Below are 21,519 nucleotides of genomic sequence, written 5' to 3'. Positions count from 1 at the left end.
CGTTGTTTGTTGTTGCTGCTACCCACGTTATCTCCAGTGGTGACTGTTTAACTTACACAGATGCGCACACACAAGAATGAGCGCTCACACCACTACCCCCTAATGCTATGCCTCTGTATTTGATAACAATAAATGAAAAAATGTTTCCTTTTCTGGGAAATGTTTAGGTTTTTTTTCTTTCGGCCGCGGTTCAATGATACCGTTTAATTGTGCCAGAAATTATCCGCGGACCAGTAATCGCGTCGTTGAGGAGGCCCTAACCCTGCAGATCATAGACAGAGAACGCATAGGCCTACTGTAGCTTATGCTTTGGGTAAAGAACACTTTGCATGTCCAGTGTACACGGAGAATGACAGTGTCTTGGAGCGGCCGCACCCCCCACAAATCCACTTCCAATTTGTTTTCATGCTAGTCGAATGTGACCAGTTTTATTGCAAACCGCTTATTAGCGTTTAACGCTAACCTTCGGGGCACACGTACAGTAGAAAGAAATCGCTATTTCTATACCACTAACAAGGCTCAAAATAGCACCACACTTACACAGTAGCATAATGAGGGTCTCTACATGTAAACAGAAGCATTGAGAACTTTGTAAGTGTACAGGCAGTTTATTAAAAAGAAACACATTACCGTTGACGTCTGGTTCACAATTGTCCTTTAAGATGAACACCTGATCACTGCCCATTCAAAGCTGTAGCAGTACTGTGATGAACACCATTATACCATAATATTCCATCTTCTGTGTGTGTGTGTGAGTGAGAGAGAGACAGTTCCCCGCTGAATAAATTATGAGTGTTTGGCAAATTAGCTGAACATTAATAACACAACATAAGCCGACCCGTCCTCTGTACTGATGGAAGGCCACATCATGCATCTCGTTAGCGCAGTTTCCTCATTAAATATTCAACGAGGCTGGACAAAGGCCAGCCAATTGGCACACAGGGTTTCTTTCTACTGTACGTGTGCCCCGAAGGCTAGCCTTAAACGCTAATAAGCGGTTTGCAATAAAACTGGTCACATTCGACTAGCATGAAAACAAATCCCAGCGAACGGTCGAACTCTGTACACATGTGTTATTAACCCCTAGGTTCATTTTGCGCCGGAATTGTCCTTTAAGCGTGCGCTTCCTATTTGAAATGCAGCAGGCTATGCGTGTTCATAGCTTACTTTTCAAACGGTAGAGCCTGTCATTTACATAGGCTTACATATTAAGGCTTATTCTCAAATTCAGATTGCGTTAGGGGACGGGATTATTATCCAATTTCAATCGGACAAATTTGACCGGAGAGATTTCATTTTGTCGGACATTTAATTTTTTTTCCGGCCAATGTCCGGTAATTACCGGACAACGGAAACCCTGATATATATATATATATATATATATATATATATATATATATATATATATATATATATATATATAGACACACACACACAGTATATGTATATGTACGCACCCTTGTCTACAAAAAGTTTGTGCATGTAGCAGCCCAAGTCTTTGTTTGTGTGCACATCAACACCTGATTACTGCCAATTCAAAGCTGTAGCTGTACTGTGATGAAGCAACTCGGCTGGCTGTATATGAATATGTGTCCTTCATGAGGCTCTTATTCTTAATCCATGACAGCTTTTATGACCCCTAACCTCATCTCTGTGAATCGCTCTGTGTGTGTGTGTGTGTGTGTGTGTGTGTGCTTGTACACGTGAACCATCACAGAGTGTGCATGCCCATGCTTGAGAGAGCATCCCTTCAATTGACCTTGGATCTCTGGCCTACTTAACTGTGCTCCTAATCAAACTGAAGCACACTGATTCGGACCACTTAAAAAAAAAGTGCTGAACCCCTAATGAAGCACACTAATCCCGAGCACTAAATGGAGGCAGTTAAGTGAATCTGCTGCAGAAGTGCACTACTTTTAGCTGCCTTCCCCTCCCCAGAGGCTCTCTTTAATAAAGCATTAGGGCTCCATCAGATCACTGCGCTGAGTCTAGCAGTCTCCTCCTCTGTGTCCCTCTCCTCTCCAACTTCTCTTCTCCTCCTCTTCCCTAATCCATCCTTCCACTCGGTATATTCTCCCCTCTGTTCCTCTGTCACTTTACACACTCTCTCTCTCTCTCTCTGTTGTTTTTTTATTTCATCTGTGACTCATGATGGACCAAAAAAAATTGAGAAAAGGAAAAAGGAGAGAGGATTTTTCCACACAGGGGGGTGGGAGGGGAAAAGCGAGAGAAAGGGCTCGGGGGTGGGAGGGAGAAAGGGAGTAGTGAAAGACAAAGAGAGAAGAAGCCAAAAAAAGAAGCAGCAAAGAAGCAAGAGAGGACAACGGGGTAAGAGAAAGAGCTAGAGGTGGTTTTACGAAGAGGTGACATTTATCAGGAACCCAAACACAGCAGAACAAACTCCTTGAAGCTGGACCCCTATCCGAACAACAAGGAAATAAAAGACAATAGTCATTGATTGCTGATGTGGTTGTAATAATATGGTTTGTGCTGGCAGGGTCACAGAGATGCGGCAACATCATTATTCATTAAATTATGGAGTTGTTATGATTCCACAACAGAATCGAAACATTCAAAACAACATTCCAACTGAGCTGCCATTATTACATTGTGTGATGTTCGGGCCATGATACTTTTTTCCAGCTGGGTATTTGAAATATTTAATAAATGGGACATTTGCCTACTAAGTCATATTTGGAGGTTGTTTTAAGACATGTTATAGATGAAGGAATGAATTTGGCAAAATTGAAAAAAATTAACTCAAAAAATAAATTAAAAAAATTAATTTCAGTCATTTTTTCTGACTCATTCTCTTTCAAATCATTAGATCTCAGAAATAACATTAGCAACACAGGACTCATTTTGTTGTAACACACACACTAAATAATGTAGATATGATGTTTGACCATCCCTACTTCTGAAAACTTCAATCTCTTTATTATGACAAATAAATATAAGCAGGACGTCTGTCTGGCACAAATGGTGCAAAAATAAATGAAAGTTGATATAGTGCATTTCTTTTCAAAGGGGGCTTCATGCAGCTTGCTAAATACACTGAAACACTGTGTCTCAATGCATCTCTGTATCTCCAACCGCTGACACAAGCACTGAACAGGATAAAAGTTAACTTCAGTTTTAATATTCCATCTTCTGTGTGTGTGTGTGTTTGTATGTGTGTGTGTGTGAGTGTGTGTGTGTGTGTGAGAGAGAGACACGTTCCCCGCTGAATAAATGATGAGTGTTTGGCAAATTAGCTGAACATTAATAACACAACATAAGCCGACCCGTCCTCTGTACTGATGGAAGGCCACATCATGTATCTCGTTAGCGCAGTTTCCTCATTAAATATTCAACGAGGCTGGACAAAGGCCAGCCAATTGGCACGCAGGGTTTCAGAGCTTGTTTAAATATTTTGAGTCGTTGTTCTGCTTCCTGTCTGTGGTCCCTAGAGCATCTCCGCCACTCAAATTCCAGAGCCTGGATACATGCAGCAGTAGTAGGAGTTAGATTACCATACACAAGCAATCAGGCTCAGGAAAGGGAAGAAGTGATTAACGATCTATGGGAATTACTGAACAAGCCTTTGTACACTCAAACTTGTGTCTGAGTAAATATTAAAGGCAACTTTGTTGCATTGCATTGGGCATACGTTTGTCTTAGTAAGGATTGTCAGTATTCATTGTCATATTGTCTTCATATCTTCATAACATTTTGGGGAACTCATTTTTCAGCATTTCACTGCATTCAAATTAGCATTCAGTATTTCTGCAGAGCCTGAGATGATCTACTCAACTGGTCCTACAGAGCCCTACATGTCGTTACACTTACTTGATTATTCTACAACTGTTCTCCCACTATTCGAGATTTATTCAGACAGTATACTAGTGGGTTATACATATTCTCTTTTGGTACTTACTACTAATTAGTAAGTAGAGATCAGTGTTGGGCAAGTTACTTCAAAATCGTAATGTACTATGCATTACTTATTACTGTCATTTCAAAGTAATTTGTTACATTATAATATTACTGTCTCTGAATTGTAAGGCATTACACTACTATTGCATTACTTTTCAGTTACTTTCACCAAAATATCTAGAAATATGGATTTGCCATTCTAAATGCAGTTTATTACACTCAATGCAGCTCATTGCTCTTCCAATGGAGGGAGATGTGGTATAGCATAATGACTGAGCTAGGCTTAAGGCTGACAACATACAGTAAGAATGCAATAGGCGCAGTGCTCATGATGCAAAACAAGGAACAATCATAGTCAAAATTTTGTTAAAAACCTGGTAAGTCTTTCTGGTAAATTCTGGTAAAGTCTGGTAAATTGTGATATAAATACTGTAACTTTAAGTCCTAGGCCTGCTCAATAGAGAGCCTATTGTAAATCAAAGCTTAATAAAGACATGTCAAGATGGTGGCCTACTGGCCATTTCGGTGCCCTAAGTGAGTGGCTTTGAGTGAGTGACATTTAAATGGTAACTCAAACACCTAAAGTAAAATAAAAGGCCTATTATACAGACCATTACTGTGTGTTTTTTAACATTAATTTCTGAAGAAATGCTGTTTTCTTATAAATGGTGCACGGTCACTTTAAAAGCATTGATCTTTACGTTCTCATAATGCCCTTTTGCCAGCTCTTGTTTACAAGCCTTGTTTGTTGAGTTACAGTGATAGCACAATATTAACAATAATATGCACAATGTTAAGTTGTTTTAAGCAGCCTTCATTGCTTTGGAAAGTATGCAATGACATGTTGCTTCACATTTCATTTTGCAAATAAAAGTGAATTATGAGCCTGGTATCCACCTAGCTATCTGAATGGATTTTTTGTCGACTTGGCATATCATGTGCTTCATGTAGCCTAAATGCTTGGGAAACAAATTATTGAAGACCCACCAATTCCATTCTACTAGTACTACGTGGTGGAGATTGAGAGAACCCAAAGTGTGTGATGCGCGTGGTGGGAGCGGTGGCACTGCCAGGCTACACAATCTTTTTCTGCATTTCTATCCCTTTATTCTCTTTAATTCAAGTTCACAGCTCAAAACTGTCATGCACTAGAAGAACATAGTTTGTGTTTTATCAAGAATAAAAAAGATTAGCGTGGCACCACTTCAGATGTTTCATTAAATGACTTGTGCTATTTTGCGAGGCATAGTGTGATCTTTCGGTTTCGCACACAAAGTGCACTAACTATTATGTTCTTCATATCCTTGTCTCTGACAAGCTAAAAATAATGAGCGTAGGCTTATGTCCATCCCGCAAATAGAGTCCGACTGAGTCTGCTGCAGCCACAGTCATCTTCAACCAGTATCAGGAGACGTTCTACTATTTTGCGCGGATCTTTTCTCGTCTGTTGTTCTCGCGGTGGTGTTTGCAAATATGTATCAAAACAAAACAAGCGCTTAATTTTGGGTAAAAATGCATTGTAACGCGCGTTACTGAAGTTTGTACCGAGTAAATATTACCCAAATTTTTTTGTAATGCCTTACATTACCGCGTTACCGCAAACAGCAATATATTACAGTAATTACATTACTTTTGTAACGCATTACTCCCAACACTGGTAGAGATCAAGGCTTACTAGGTCATTATTAAGATTATATCAAGAGTAAAGGTAGCCTAGAAATCTAGACGCACCCTAGCGGCAGCAAATTACATTTGCTGCCAGGGCTAGTCTAGCAACTCTCCGTTGGCTTGTGAGCTCGAAAAATTAAACTTCTATCAGGCCAATCAAATCGTGTATAGAGTCGTTAGGTGGGCTTAACACAATGATTGATTGGCAGAGTTGCAACGGTTTGGCTTGAATTCCCTGCTACTTGAAAACAAATAACATGGATGTTGCTGTTGGCGAACAGTGTGACACGAGTTAAGCTTTTATTAAGGTGGCAAAAGTTTGAACTAGCCAACTAGCTCCGCTGGTGGGAAACGCATGGGACTTATAGCCTGTCCTATTGCGTGCAGAGAGAATTTGAAAGACAACCGATTATACCGCCCCTCGGACTGAGCACTGCGAACGGTGAGTGCCCAGACCCTACATTTTAATGTGGGTCTGGTTCGTCAGGCTAGAGTAAAGGCGTAATTTGTCAAGAACAAGACATGTTGCCTAACACATGCCTTACAAGTCCCTAATACAGGCATTAATTAGGTATGTATTAGTGGCTAACATGTGAACCTTAAAATAAAGTGTTACTCTGTCTAGTATTCAGAAAATGTTGAACTATAATAAAAACAAATGGGATATCTTTTATCATGCCAGACACATACTGGGGGGGGGGTCACTAACACAATCAGTCAATAGGCTATTAGTGCTTAGCATTCTGTGAAAAGAAATACCACAGAAAGCATTATCTACTTCTGACTCAAAACCAAAGGGCTCCACAATGTGGCTTTGTTTTTGTCTTGGCCCATTTGGCCCATAGCTCCCAAACGCCAGTGTGGTGGGATTACTGGCCACTGAACTGACTGCACCGTCCACCCTGACCATCAGATGACCGCAGGACCAGTGTCCACAGGGTTGGGCCTCGCTTCAAGCTGCCGCACGCCTACACATGCCAGCCCACCTTAAAAGCCCACTGACTCTCTGATGCCAGCCCACCTTAAAAGCCCACTGACTCTCTGATGAGTTTTGGAACTCTAACCTCTTGGCTGCACCCAGTGGGCAACTGAAGAGTTCCGTTCGGGGAGCGAAAAACTTATTTTTGTACTGCCTAAGACTGGTCAAATTTTATTTTTAAATGTGTGGACCACTATGGCATATGGTGTACCCTGTTGAATTACTGTGGTGGAAGCCAATTGTTGCAGCTTATTACACGGCTCTTCAGAGTGCTGCAGAAAGTTCCATTCACATGAATGGGCCTTCCCAACGTTCGGGCCTATGTTAAATCTATATAAATCACCGGCAAAGTATATAATCACTGCTGTCAATGGCAACGGGTTGATTAATGTCTTTCATATCCCTCCGCAAGAATTCCGTTCGCTTATTGCAATGGAATTTCATTGAAAGGGAAAGTAGGCTAAGCTAGTAAGATGTTGCCACGCAACACCTGAAACTGTCAAGTTCTATCTGTGTGGCAAACTATTTATTTTGTCAGCGGAAGACACGAAACGGTAGCAAAATAATTTTTAAAGATTCATTGTGTTAGGTTTCTTTTCTCGTTTTGGCAAGTAGCCGTGTAATAAGCGGGATATTATCAGAAAATAAGTCCCTTCAGGTCGAAGCAAAACCCCTCCGCTGTGCGTCGGGGTTCTGTTCTCCCTGTCGGGACTTATTTTCTGATAATTACCGGCGGACAATACATTATCCCTTACATACAGTACGCTCCATGAACAGAATGCTTCAGAGATGTGCCAGGTGTAGCCTGGCCGTAAAAGTTCCTATGCAGAGCAAGACCACATGTTTGTGCTAAGTGCACTTTGAACTGTAGGACTAGCCATTGGAATGACTAGTCCTAATAAGATAAGTCATTAGATACAATGAACTACTATTTTGAATAGGGGGGTTGTACTATCTCTGGAGAGTATTCAGAAAACTTTACAAACATCGAACCACATTTTAATCAATCCATTTGCAGTTTCTAGTGTAGTGCAGTTTCTAGTGTATCGCTTCCCTAAGCTTGGTTAAAACACATTCGTGCTTTGGAGTAGCGCATGCTGCCAAATAGCCATATAGTGCTGATAAAGCAAACAACTGAAAGACAAAATCATTAAGACAAATTCTAGCACAGCCATTTAACACATCAATACAGCTTAAACTATCCATTGAGCCCATTTAGCTTACTACTGTATTCAGTTCAAAATTGGGAAGGCAAAATGTCGTATATATAAAGCCCTGATGACATAACGAGAATATTCTCAATTGCGGCCAGGCTTGGAATTTCACCATTCTGGGGGCAAGGGCACTTTGCCTTCAGTTGGGCATATTTGGTGGGGGGTACAAAGGCCACATGTCAGGGCACAAAGGCCAAAGTTAACTATACAGTAGTAGGCTATAAAATGATCAAAGTTGTATTTAGCCTATTCACTGCAGTAGACCTGCATCACTGTATGAAACATTACAAAAACATGAAACATGACATATTACATAGAACTGTAAATCATCTGATCATCTAATAATTACAGATATCTAGGCTATATATAACATTTATTTTATATTTGGCCTGCTATGAAATCATGTATTGAACAATTTAAATTTAAGCACAGCTCAGCTTTAAGAAACTCAAATAGCCTAGATGCATGCTTAGCATTTTGTGATCATTAAGGCTACTTTCACAAACTCTTAGTCAGCTGTCCTCTAATTTACCAATATCTAGGCGATATTTGTAACATTTATTTTGTATTTGGCCCGTTCTGAAATCATGTGGAACAATTTAAACACATTGTAAAACTTAAAGCCCAAATTTGGAGACATCCATGCATGTCGAAATTTACTGCAAATTTACTGATTACTCTGGAACGGCTAACTGTACAGGGGACTGCTTTACACCTTTGTGTTCGGTAAGGTCTGCTGTTTATTCTGATATATGGTTTGTCATGTGTTAAAAGACGGGTTCGTGAAGTATTCCACCGAGATGAATGGGTAGGGAGATCATGGACGCAAAACCTTCAGTAGAATGTATGATTAAATTAAATTATATTATTTACTTTTCTCGCGAACCGTTCAACACCAGGCCACCGTGGCCACCAAGGCCACCGTGGCCTGTAAACCTATGATTTTCAAAGGGGCTTCACGGCCAACGCAAGGGGCAACGACGGCCATGGCCGTCGTGGCCGCCGTGAAATTCCTACCCTGATTGCGGCCACAAGGCAACTTTTGAGACAGTCTCTGTGTACCTTTTTGGCCCTGGTGAGGTAGGTCCTGGCTGAGTCTCTGAAGCTCTCGGCTTCCTCTGGTTTGTCTCGCTGGAGGTAGCAGACCCAGCCGAGCAGATACCACACCTAACACACAACAACCAGAACAAGACAGAGGAGGAGGGGATTAATGAAGAAAATAAATGCTGTAGTCACAGGACCAAGATAAATACCCCACCACACACAAGTGTGTGAAAGAGTGCATACATGCCAACATGAGCGCACACACACACACACACACACACACACACACACACTCAAATACATACACATGCACATACACACACACACACACTCAAATACAATCACATGCACACACTCAAACACAGACAAACACAGATACAAACATACATATAAGCATGCACACATACACACACTCGTACACATTTGCATTCCATGTAACACAGGTCAAGGTCACCCACCCACCCCATATTCCGATATGTTTGAGATGTTAACCAATACGGCAGCAAGCACATGCGCATGTCCTGTGAGGGTTCAGCGAGGTCTTGGTGAAATATGAGTGTATGTGGGCTTCTTTGAACCCTGAAGAAACTCAGCACTGTGCTCAGAGCAGTTGCAGTTGGCAGGCGGTCATATCTGCACTAAAGCGTCTGTCTGAATAAAACAGCTTTTATGAAGCTTTAGAAATGTCAAAGAAGAGACTAGCAATGACTAAAAATGCATTTTTTTTCACCTTGATGAGCCTATTCATCCTCAGTTATGCAGGACAAAGGCTACGCGATGCAAGTATTTGAGAGAAATCAAGAAATATTGATGAACGCAACATGCAAACTATAACAAAATGTCTAACAAAAGACTAGTGATGATTCAAAATCCATTTTTCAAAGTTTCACTTTGATTGGACTATTCATTTTCAGTTATGCAGTTCAGAGGCTAGGGGATGCAAATATTCTCAGTTATGCAGTTCAGAGGCTAGGGGATGCAAATATTCTCAGTTATGCAGTTCAGAGGCTAGGGGATGCAAATATTCTCAGTTATGCAGTTCAGAGGCTAAGGGATGCAAATATTTGGGTGAAAAGAAAAGTGTCATTCCGTGTGTTAATTATTTAGGTAGGGACAGATACAAAAAACATAGATAAACTTAAACCGTCAACTGATGTATGTATCATAGTGTTTTTAGCTGAAGCTAATTCACGACACTTGTCCCTAGTAGGGCTCTTGGTTAAAAATATAATACAGATTAATATTATTACAAATAAGATTGATTCAATCAGACAAGATCCAATCAGACAGAATCCAGGAGAATGGTTGCTACACCATCTTAGAAGTCTGAAATGTAAAGAAATATAAAGGGAAAAAAACACCAATGCAGCACAATATAGCAATGTTAGGCATGTGGAAAAGCAATACTATGTTCAGACTGATGAGATACAATGATCATTTTTACACAGGAAGTTGGAAGACTAGACACAAATATACACTTACTTTTAGGAGTAACAAGAACTTAGAAAACACTCTCCCCATCTCTTACACACACACACACACACACACACACACACTTCAGAGAAACTAGAGAAACACTGATTACTGTGAAACATCCAATCAGATTTGTCTCTCATTACAATCAGTTCCTCTCTCCGTCACTGCACCTCCTCCCATCACACCACAGAGCACACGGCACTCACTGCACCTCCACCCAACACACCACAGACCACCTGGCACTCACTGCACCTCCACCCAACACACCACAGAGCACATGGCACTCACTGCACCTCCACCCAACACACCACAGAGCACATGGCACTCACTGCACCTCCACCCAACACACCACAGACCACCTGGCACTCACTGCACCTCCACCCAACACACCACAGACCACCTGGCACTCACTGCACCTCCACCCAACACACCACAGAGCACATGGCACTCACTGCACCTCCACCCAACACACCACAGAGCACATGGCACTCACTGCACCTCCACCCAACACACCACAGAGCACATGGCACTCACTGCACCTCCACCCAACACACCACAGAGCACATGGCACTCACTGCACCTCCACCCAACACACCACAGAGCACATGGCACTCACTGCATTTCCTCCCAACACACCACAGAGCACATGGCACTCACTGCATCTGTGGGAGTCTGATTTCAGTACGTTGCCTCACACAGTACACACAAAAAGATACACAAATGCACAAATGCGTAATGTTGCCGGACACACACCCGTGTTGGCAATGCTGTATGTGTGACAGGCAGAATGGCGTGTACTTTGAGTGTGCTGCTTTCAGACGGCATGCAGACCAGAGAAGCTCGGCTCATGAGTGCTGCCGTGTAGCAAGTGCCGTGTAGCTATGTGCAAGCGCCGTGCAGATTTATGATTTGTGTGTGTGTGTGTGTGTGTGTGTGTGTGTGTGATTGTGCTGAAAAGGAAAGGAATCATGCTTTTTAAAAATGCATTTCTTTTCACATTCTCAGGGAAAATGGAAATGTTATGATGTCTATTACAGTGCATATCAGGTAGTTATGGGGAAATTATATGGAACAGGTAGTTATGGGGAAATTATATGGAACAGGTAGTTATGGGGAAATTATATGGAACAGGTAGTTATGGGGAAATTATATGGAACAGGTAGTTATGGGGAAATTATATGGAACAGGTAGTTATGGGGAAATTATATGGAACAGGTAGTTATGGGGAAATTATATGGAACAGGTAGTTATGGGGAAATTATATGGAACAGGTAGTTATGGGGAACAAATACAAAAAAGACAATTGCACTAAAGAACGCTATGAAGAGAGGAACACCGTTCCCTTCCATTTGCTTTCACTTGTTGGTCACATGCGCACCCACACACCCACACACCCACACTCCCACACACCCACACACCCACATGCAGAAATGGGATGGAGCATTGTGCCTGTTGAGCAGCGAACTGACTTTTTGACACGTTGTGATGAGCATCGCTCGTTCTGTCAGCGAGCAGCGTGGCTTGTAGGGCAGGTGTGGGAGTTGGTTATGATGATGGATGCGCGGACGCACGATTGCTTTTGTAGGCGTGTGACACTGTGTACTGGGCGCTGCTCGATCTAACTTAATTTCGTGGCGTTTGATAGTGTGTGAGGAGAGGTGGAGGAGCGTGCTCGTGCATGGTGTGTGAGGAGAGGTGGAGGAGCGTGCTCGTGCATGGTGTGTGAGGAGAGGTGGAGGAGCGTGCTCGTGCATGGTGTGTGAGGAGAGGTGGAGAAGCGTGCTCGTGCATGGTGTGTGAGGAGAGGTGGAGAAGCGTGAGGTGGAGGAGCGTGCTCGTGCATGGTGTGTGAGGAGAGGTGGAGAAGCGTGCTCGTGCATGGTGTGTGAGGAGAGGTGGAGGAGCGTGCTCGTGCATGGTGTGTGAGGAGAGGTGGAGAAGCGTGAGGTGGAGGAGCGTGCTCGTGCATGGTGTGTGAGGAGAGGTGGAGAAGCGTGAGGTGGAGGAGCGTGCTCGTGCATGGTGTGTGAGGAGAGGTGGAGGAGCGTGCTCGTGCTCGTGCATGGTGTGTGAGGAGAGGTGGAGGAGCGTGCTCGTGCATGGTGTGTGAGGAGAGGTGGAGGAGCGTGCTCGTGCATGGTGTGTGAGGAGAGGTGGAGGAGCGTGCTCGTGCATGGTGTGTGAGGAGAGGTGGAGGAGCGTGCTCGTGCATGGTGTGTGAGGAGAGGTGGAGGAGCGTGCTCGTGCTCGTGCATGGTGTGTGAGGAGAGGTGGAGGAGCGTGCTCGTGCATGGTGTGTGAGGAGAGGTGGAGGAGCGTGCTCGTGCATGGTGTGTGAGGAGAGGTGGAGGAGCGTGCTCGTGCTCGTGCATGGTGTGTGAGGAGAGGTGGAGGAGCGTGCTCGTGCATGGTGTGTGAGGAGAGGTGGAGGAGCGTGCTCGTGCATGGTGTGTGAGGAGAGGTGGAGAAGCGTGCTCGTGCATGGTGTGTGAGGAGAGGTGGAGGAGCGTGAGGTGGAGGAGCGTGCTCGTGCATGGTGTGTGAGGAGAGGTGGAGAAGCGTGCTCGTGCTCGTGCATGGTGTGTGAGGAGAGGTGGAGAAGCGTGAGGTGGAGAAGCGTGCTCGTGCATGGTGTGTGAGGAGAGGTGGAGAAGCGTGCTCGTGCATGGTGTGTGAGGAGAGGTGGAGGAGCGTGCTCGTGCATGGTGTGTGAGGAGAGGTGGAGGAGCGTGCTCGTGCATGGTGTGTGAGGAGAGGTGGAGGAGCGTGCTCGTGCATGGTGTGTGAGGAGAGGTGGAGGAGCGTGCTCGTGCATGGTGTGTGAGGAGAGGTGGAGAAGCGTGCTCGTGCATGGTGTGTGAGGAGAGGTGGAGAAGCGTGCTCGTGCTCGTGCATGGTGTGTGAGGAGAGGTGGAGAAGCGTGAGGTGGAGGAGCGTGCTCGTGCATGGTGTGTGAGGAGAGGTGGAGGAGCGTGCTCGTGCTCGTGCATGGTGTGTGAGGAGAGGTGGAGAAGCGTGAGGTGGAGGAGCGTGCTCGTGCATGGTGTGTGAGGAGAGGTGGAGGAGCGTGCTCGTGCATGGTGTGTGAGGAGAGGTGGAGGAGCGTGCTCGTGCATGGTGTGTGAGGAGAGGTGGAGGAGCGTGAGGTGGAGGAGCGTGCTCGTGCATGGTGTGTGAGGAGAGGTGGAGGAGCGTGCTCGTGCATGGTGTGTGAGGAGAGGTGGAGGAGCGTGCTCGTGCATGGTGTGTGAGGAGAGGTGGAGGAGCGTGAGGTGGAGGAGCGTGCTCGTGCATGGTGTGTGAGGAGAGGTGGAGGAGCGTGCTCGTGCATGGTGTGTGAGGAGAGGTGGAGGAGCGTGCTCGTGCATGGTGTGTGAGGAGAGGTGGAGGAGCGTGCTCGTGCATGGTGTGTGAGGAGAGGTGGAGGAGCGTGAGGTGGAGGAGCGTGCTCGTGCATGGTGTGTGAGGAGAGGTGGAGGAGCGTGCTCGTGCATGGTGTGTGAGGAGAGGTGGAGAAGCGTGCTCGTGCATGGTGTGTGAGGAGAGGTGGAGGAGCGTGCTCGTGCATGGTGTGCCCCTCTCCCTCGCTCTCTTCTCTCTGGTTGTGACAAGTTTAAAAGTTCAGAGCGCAGTGCCTGTTCTCAATCTGTCAAAGGTGTCACATGTGTCAAGGTGTTTTTAGGTGTGTGTGTGTGTGTGTGTGTGTACTGACAGAACTATGCCAGTTCCCGGTGCAGATGCTGTACAGCCCTCTGCAGACACACTCCTGCACACCTCAGCACCCTTCAAAAGACACACACACACACACACACACACACACACACACATTCACTCACTCACACACACACACTCTCACATGCACGCACACACACAAAACACACACAGACACACACAAACACACACACACACACGCACAGGAGGCTAATGATGCCTATAAAAAGGCTTCCAAATGCACAAACAGTAGCGCACAGACACACACAAGACAATAAACAACTCAAGCAAGAGAGGACAGGAAGGAACAGGAGGAGATCTAGTGATGCTAAAATCACCACCTGCCAATTCCCCATCATGCCACACACACACATGCACATTAAGGGTGCAATTACCCATCAAGCCCCACACACACACACACACACACACGCACATGTTAACTTAAGGACACGTAATACTGCAGGTAAAATACCACCCCAGGACACATGTACACAACACAATGATTTTTCTGTTTCCTACATGAAGGACTCATCCGGTGTAGGTGTGTATATGTGTATATGTGTGTGTGTGTGTGTGTGTGTGTGACTAGCTATGGTTGTATTGCCAGTGAAAGCTGTCATGTTCAGCTGTCAGGACGCGCTCACCTGCACCACCTCGTCATCTTCCTCCAGCAAGCCCTCGCATACCTCCATCGCCATCTGGAACACACACACAGAGAGAGAGAGAGAGAGAGAGAGAGAGAGATGCAGAGAGAGAGAGAGAGAGAGAGAGAGAGAGAGAGAGAGAGAGAGAGAGAGATATTTCTGTCATTCACAAGCTAATATTGCTATTGCTGATGCACAGCTCACGGCACATGTCTGACCCCTCTGGAGAGGAGGGGGATTATGGAGCAGCACGCTTTGCCCAAATCCAACTCAGATCTCAGGTCATAATATAGAACACTGGGAACCTGTAATCTCATACTGCAGCTGGTATTAAGCAACCCAATGCCTATGCACATGGTAAAGGTAAGTACTCAAAAATAGTATATAAATCCGCATACATGTTTTTAATTATGGATTACTGATGAGAAGATTGGGTATTTTATCTAACATGAGAAGCCAGAAGGGGAATGGTTCAATGAATTATATGAGAACCCCATCACTCACTCATTTGCTCTCTAGTTTACCGGCAGAACAGACAAAGTGACAGATCTAACATTGACTCTCCTGCCTTCTGCAGTCCCTATTAATTACCCCGATCACCGTTTCACTACCACGACCGAGAGGCATTCGAGGACCTCCTTCACATTTACAACAGTGAGCAGTATGCACGATCAATAAATCTGATTGGATTTGGCCCACACCAATCGCATTAGTGGAGGCTGCTTAAAGCTCATGATCTCCAGCGATTGTTTCCTGATCGATGTCCAATGACTCTGCGATTCCAGGAGCGTAGAGCCGGTGTTTCGCCACTGTCGATTTCACAGATCGAGGCTGTGCGGAAGCGTGCGCTTGCACACACACACACACACACACACACACACACACACACACACACACAAACACACACACACACACACACACACACACACACTTGTCTGTTCATCAGATACAGTGCTGATCTTCAACACTTAATCAGACTAGATGAGCACACTAGACTACACACAACACCTCCAGGTCAGCAGATCGGATTACCCTGACCCCCACACACCATAGTAACACCACGTCGCCTGCTGCTGCTGCTGTTATTACTATGCAGAATAATCACCAACACAAAAATAAGGTGAAGGAGACATTTTGGATTACTAACATTTTTATGAAATAGAAGTGATTATTAATAATTTTATATGTATTAGAAGAAATATCCACAAAGGCTTTGTTTGAAATCAATATGTTCATGAACACCTAATAAGAGAAAATAAAATAGTCAAATAAAAAATAATTGCAAACAAAGTACATGCTTGTCCATGAAAACTTGGGCATTCAGTCAGTCAATCACTTCTGCTTAATTATGCATTCGGCGGCAGCAGAGAGGAAAACAATGTGGATGCCAGTCAATGCTTATCGTGAAAAACCAGTCATAACATCCATCAATACCGCCCGTCTTCACACACAGCCTAACGCTCACACAGACATGATTAACATGTCACTTACCACTCATTTCACACAGGCGAACGAGTGCCCACACACATATATATATATACACACACACAAACACACACGAGCGCACACACACACATACACACTTCTTTCAAGATACAAATACGTGTTGAGACCCATTATCAGTTCATCACTAGCAAGCAGTTAGTTTTAACGGGGAATGTGAGCTTTATGCCATCACTAGAACAGAATAACCCTGTAATCAAACTCATAAAAGCGCTTTAAAACTCATAAGGATGCAGAGCCACGGTAATTCTGCATCATTCATTAAGTTACCATGGCAATGATTAGCACATTGGAATTCCATTAATGTTGTGTTATTGTCAGCTATGTCCTCCGTAAAGCCAATGATATTCATAAAAGTTATGCCCATTGAACTTCCACTCTTACTTGCAGGGATGCTTAAGCACCATGGTAATAGAATTACAAATAGACCTCATCCCATTAAAGAACAAAACAACACTAAATCAACTTCTACAATGGCTGCAATAGGTAAGTGACTTACAGATGAATTCAAAGATGGCATAAAGGACAAAATAAATCCTTCTCACATCTGCGACCACTGATAGCTATTTTGTCAGAGTGAAGGTGGTGCTTTTACTTCAGAAGGTCCTAACAGCTGTATAATTGAGAAGAGTTGGCATGGTGTTTCTTAAAACATAGGCAGTCACAAAAGCGTGGTTTATCCACCTCATGCACACGTAATACGACAGCATCTGCCCTTATGGTCATGTCAAACCTTTACAAGTAAACCTTTATAAAACCCACCTTTTTACCTTATCCTGCCCACCTCCCTAACTCTCTGTCTGTTGCCCTGTCTGTTGCCCTGTCTGTAACTCTGTACATGTCTCCTGTTGTCATTGTTGATCTGTGTCTGTCTGTTTTTTCTGCTTTATTTCTTTTTTTAATTGTTTAATAATTTTATTATTATTTTATTACATTTTACTTACTACTTACTTACTAATGAAATCAGATGTCTGTCAGAAGCTGTTGTGATAAGGTTGCAGGTTAGAATAGCTAAGGGGTGTTGTTCACCATGGCACAAAGCAAAGTCGCATATTCATAACTACTGTAGAGACACATCTCCTGAAGAAAATACCAGTGCATGAAAAGAGATAATTGATTGACAGATGTAAAGAAAAACTTGTTGATTAGAGAAGTTTCTTCTGATCATTACTTGGTTAGATGGATGGAAGGAAGGGTACACATAAAAATGATATATAGATGTAAATAGATGCTGATAGATTAATGTGGGTAGATTGACATATATAAAGGATGAAGATAGATTAACAAATTTGCACTCAGCCTGCACTGCAGAAGACGTGGAAATATCTGTTCCAATAGCTAAGGAATGTACATTATTTCCATATTATCACCCGGAGAGAAGAAATACTCTTTTCTGATTGGCTGGCGGGTGGCCTTTAATTCTGAATAACAGGACACCGTTCCATATCAATGCTTATGAATGGTAACTATAACAACCGTAGTAGGACGAGGGTTGCAGCGCTCTAGAATCTTTTGGTTGCAGGCTTCCCAACAATGGAATCAACTGTAAACAAGCTAACTGTCCATGCTAAAATTGTACAACAAGTTGAACTAGTGAGCTTCTTTTTAAACAGAACCGCGTGTTTACAGTGGCAACCGGGTGATAAGCGGGATAACGGCCTTCGAGGTGTGTCCAGTTATACGGAATTAATGGACTTGGGCGGAGGCAACTCCGCTGCGCGTCGGGGAGTTTTTGCCCCTCGCCCTCGTCCATTAATTCCGTATAACAGGACACCTCGGCGGCCGTTATCCCTTACGTAGTCCACACTATAGAAAACCAATGTACTACGTTCCCAAGTACTAAAGATTTTTCTAGTCACTCTGAATCCTCTCTCACAGCTGTTGTCATTCACAGCTTAAGAACTCCAAACACTTTCCAAACGGTATGATCAGAGCTTTTAGGTTAAGATTCCTAAAGCTCATCTAGGGTAAAAGGCCAATCTATCCCTAAGACCAGTGAAGGTCACATCATAAAACAACCAGAGAGAGGGGAGGAGAGAAATATAGGAGCAGTATTGGTGCGAAGAAGTTCAATAGTTCCCAAACCTGAATTACTTGGGCAGGCCCTGAAAATGAAAAATGTATGGTGACCTGGATCAGATGTTCAAGTGAATTCTTCTTTATACAGTCTATGGGGAAATTTTCTGAGGGTAATTGTCGCGTCACAGTGCGGAACGTTAGGTAAGCAAATGTTCTAATCACATAATTTGTTATGGATTGGTTATGGATTTGGCATAACAAATTATGTGATTAGTACGTTTGCTTACCTAACGTTCCACAATTTGTGACCGTACTCCTTAACAAGTTAAGGTCTTGGAGCAGCTGAGGATCATGGGCATGCCTCAGATTATACTCATGCTGCAGATTTATCAGATTAATAAACGGTTTACGGTATTTATTTTTTATCAAAAATCTAACTAGATACAGTATGGATATGCTCAAATTTAGGATGTGGGATGGTAATCTGAATATAGCCTTAGTGTTAATAACTGGCTTGGAATAACTTGGACAAGCCCGTTTAAAGATCCATGAATGTGCAAGTACACAAGAGCTTTTTTGAGAGGACACACTATACGGCTACTGGAACGTATGGGCTTTTAATTAAGTAGTCTGTCCAGTCTATAACGTTAACACTGATGCTTTCAGCAGGAATAAAAAGCAATATTATGCAATATTATGCATTTTAATCAGGGATGGTGCTTTTAATGAAGTAGTCTGTCCAGTCTATAACGCTAACACTGATGCTTTCAGCAGGAATAACAAGTCATTAGAGCTCTACAGTCCACACAGACCAAGACAATAAACAAATGATTTTGTGCGAGACGGGGAAAGTTCCCTGTGTGTTGCCGAGTGAACACTGAGCTTTGTCCAGTGGATTTACACAGCCAAACGACCATTATGGATTTACACAGCCAAACGACCATTATGTTTCGCAGCATGCTTGATTTTAACTAATTTAACGAGGCACCAATGACACAAACAAACGTACATACACACACACACACACACACACACACACACAGACACACACACACACACACACACACACACACACACACACACAGAAACAAGAAATCTCCTTTTGCATTTGTATTTGTGAGAATATATGTGTACGTGCGTGTGTGTTGTCAGAGATTGATCTGACATGAGAGTCATCCATCAGAGGCTACATGGTGCCGCTGGGAGGTAAAAACTTCAGTGAAATTTAGTCCTGAGGTGCACCAGTGGCATCAGATAATTACTTCAGGGATTGATGCTCCCACTTCCCCTTCCTGCTACATATCACTTCCTGCTCCAACTAATGTGTGTGTGTGTGTGTGTGTGTGTGTGTGTGTGTGTGTGTGTGTGTGTGTGTTTATGGCTGTGAGAGAGATAGGGATGAGTTATCACACGGCCATTTGATTCCTGGTCCAACAGTGGTTTCTAGGTGAGAAAAGAGACCAGGAGCTGTTTGACCCAATAGGGGGTGTGAGTGAAAAAGTGAAAATGTGTGGGCGAGAGAGAGAGAGAGAGAGAAAGAAAGAGAGAGAGAGAGAGGAGAAAAAGATAAATTGAATAGACTGTCAATGTATGCATAAATGCATATTCATATAAATATTGGTGAATCAATACTATTAGAGTATCTGTATATGTGGCCCAATCTACATATGCAAACAGCTCCCTCCTACACATGCCCTCAACATCAACCTACAGACAACACCACTGGCAGAGATGGGAACGTAACCAGGCCTTGGTTCTACCTGTGTGCCTAAAACAGTTAAGCTAATAAGAATCAGCTGGATTTTACTGAGTGGTTGGAGCAAATACTGTACGTGGCAGGACTTTTTCTTTCTGAAGCTGAGTTTCCCATCCCTGGCCACTAGGCAGAAGAGCTGGGTTCCCCATCCCTGGCCACTGAGCAGAAGAGCTGCCACTAGGCAGAAGAGCTGCCACTAGGCAGAAGAGCTGGGTTTCCCATCCCTGGCCACTGAGCAGAAGAGCTGGGTTTCCCATCCCTGGCCACTAGGCAGAAGAGCTGGGTTTCCCATCCCTGGCCACTAGGCAGAAGAGCTGGGTTTCCCATCCCTGGCCACTAGGCAGAAGAGCTGCCACTAGGCAGAAGAGCTGGGTTTCCCATCCCTGGCCACTAGGCAGAAGAGCTGGGTTTCCCATCCCTGGCCACTAGGCAGAAGAGCTGGGTTTCCCATCCCTGGCCACTGAGCAGAAGAGCTGGGTTTCCCATCCCTGGCCACTAGGCAGAAGAGCTGGGTTTCCCATCCCTGGCCACTAGGTAGAAGAGCTGGGTTTCCCATCCCTGGCCACTAGGCAGAAGAGCTGGGTTTCCCATCCCTGGCCACTAGGCAGAAGAGCTGGGTTTCCCATCCCTGGCCACTAGGCAGAAGAGCTGCCACTAGGCAGAAGAGCTGGGTTTCCCATCCCTGGCCACTAGGCAGAAGAGCTGGGTTTCCCATCCCTGGCCACTAGGCAGAAGAGCTGGGTTTCCCATCCCTGGCCACTGAGCAGAAGAGCTGGGTTTCCCATCCCTGGCCACTAGGCAGAAGAGCTGGGTTTCCCATCCCTGGCCACTAGGTAGAAGAGCTGGGTTTCCCATCCCTGGCCACTAGGCAGAAGAGCTGGGTTTCCCATCCCTGGCCACTAGGCAGAAGAGCTGGGTTTCCCATCCCTGGCCACTGAGCAGAAGAGCTGGGTTTCCCATCCCTGGCCACTAGGCAGAAGAGCTGGGTTTCCCATCCCTGGCCACTAGGCAGAAGAGCTGCCACTAGGCAGAAGAGCTGGGTTCCCCATCCCTGGCCACTAGGCAGAAGAGCTGGGTTCCCCATCCCTGGCCACTGAGCAGAAGAGCTGGGTTCCCCATCCCTGGCCACTGAGCAGAAGAGCAGAGCAGAGCTGAACAACAGCAGGTGGAACGCTTATGGACAAGTTAACATGGTCCAACCAGTAAACAACAGCACAGCACAGCACACAATGACACAATTACGAGCTGCTCTAACATCTCCGGTAAAGGTAAGTGTGTGTGTGTGTGTGTGTGTGTTTTCCTGAGCGTTGACAGGGCAATAGTGTGGTCCCATTGTGCTGGCCGTGGTAAAGGATTGCCATAGCTACATGTCCCTGTGAGGTTATTGCATTGGAGGCAGGGAGCTTTTCAGTCCCTTTTCTCTTCTTGTTTTTCAACACAATTCCTTAAGATAAACAACTTCATTGTATTAGGGTGTGCACAGCCTGAGGACTGTGAAGACAACTATGCACTTTAAAAGAGGAATGCATACCACTTCTTAAAATGATCTTTCCTACTCCATCACCATAGTAACGGTAGTGCAGAGAAATC

General features: G+C 44.5%; 1 protein-coding gene across 1 annotated transcript in view; it reads right to left on the bottom strand.

Annotated features, from left to right (window-relative positions):
- The window catches only part of LOC143118752 (uncharacterized), a 75,648-nt gene that overhangs the window by 3,541 nt on the left and 50,588 nt on the right, over positions 1-21,519 (bottom strand). The window contains exons 9-10 of the mRNA XM_076279842.1: positions 14,652-14,705; positions 8,839-8,943 (exon numbers count right to left, since the gene is read on the bottom strand). Coding sequence (XP_076135957.1) covers positions 8,839-8,943; positions 14,652-14,705 — 159 coding nt within the window. The remainder of the gene's footprint in view (positions 1-8,838; positions 8,944-14,651; positions 14,706-21,519) is intronic.

This window comes from Alosa pseudoharengus, unplaced genomic scaffold (assembly GCF_046254945.1).
Source record: "Alosa pseudoharengus isolate Yale_2024_CS ecotype anadromous, Long Island Sound unplaced genomic scaffold, YU_APseudo_1.1 YU_APseudo_1.1_scf_12, whole genome shotgun sequence".
Lineage (NCBI taxonomy): Eukaryota > Metazoa > Chordata > Actinopteri > Clupeiformes > Clupeidae > Alosa > Alosa pseudoharengus.
This window is presented reverse-complemented; position numbering and strand designations above follow the sequence as displayed.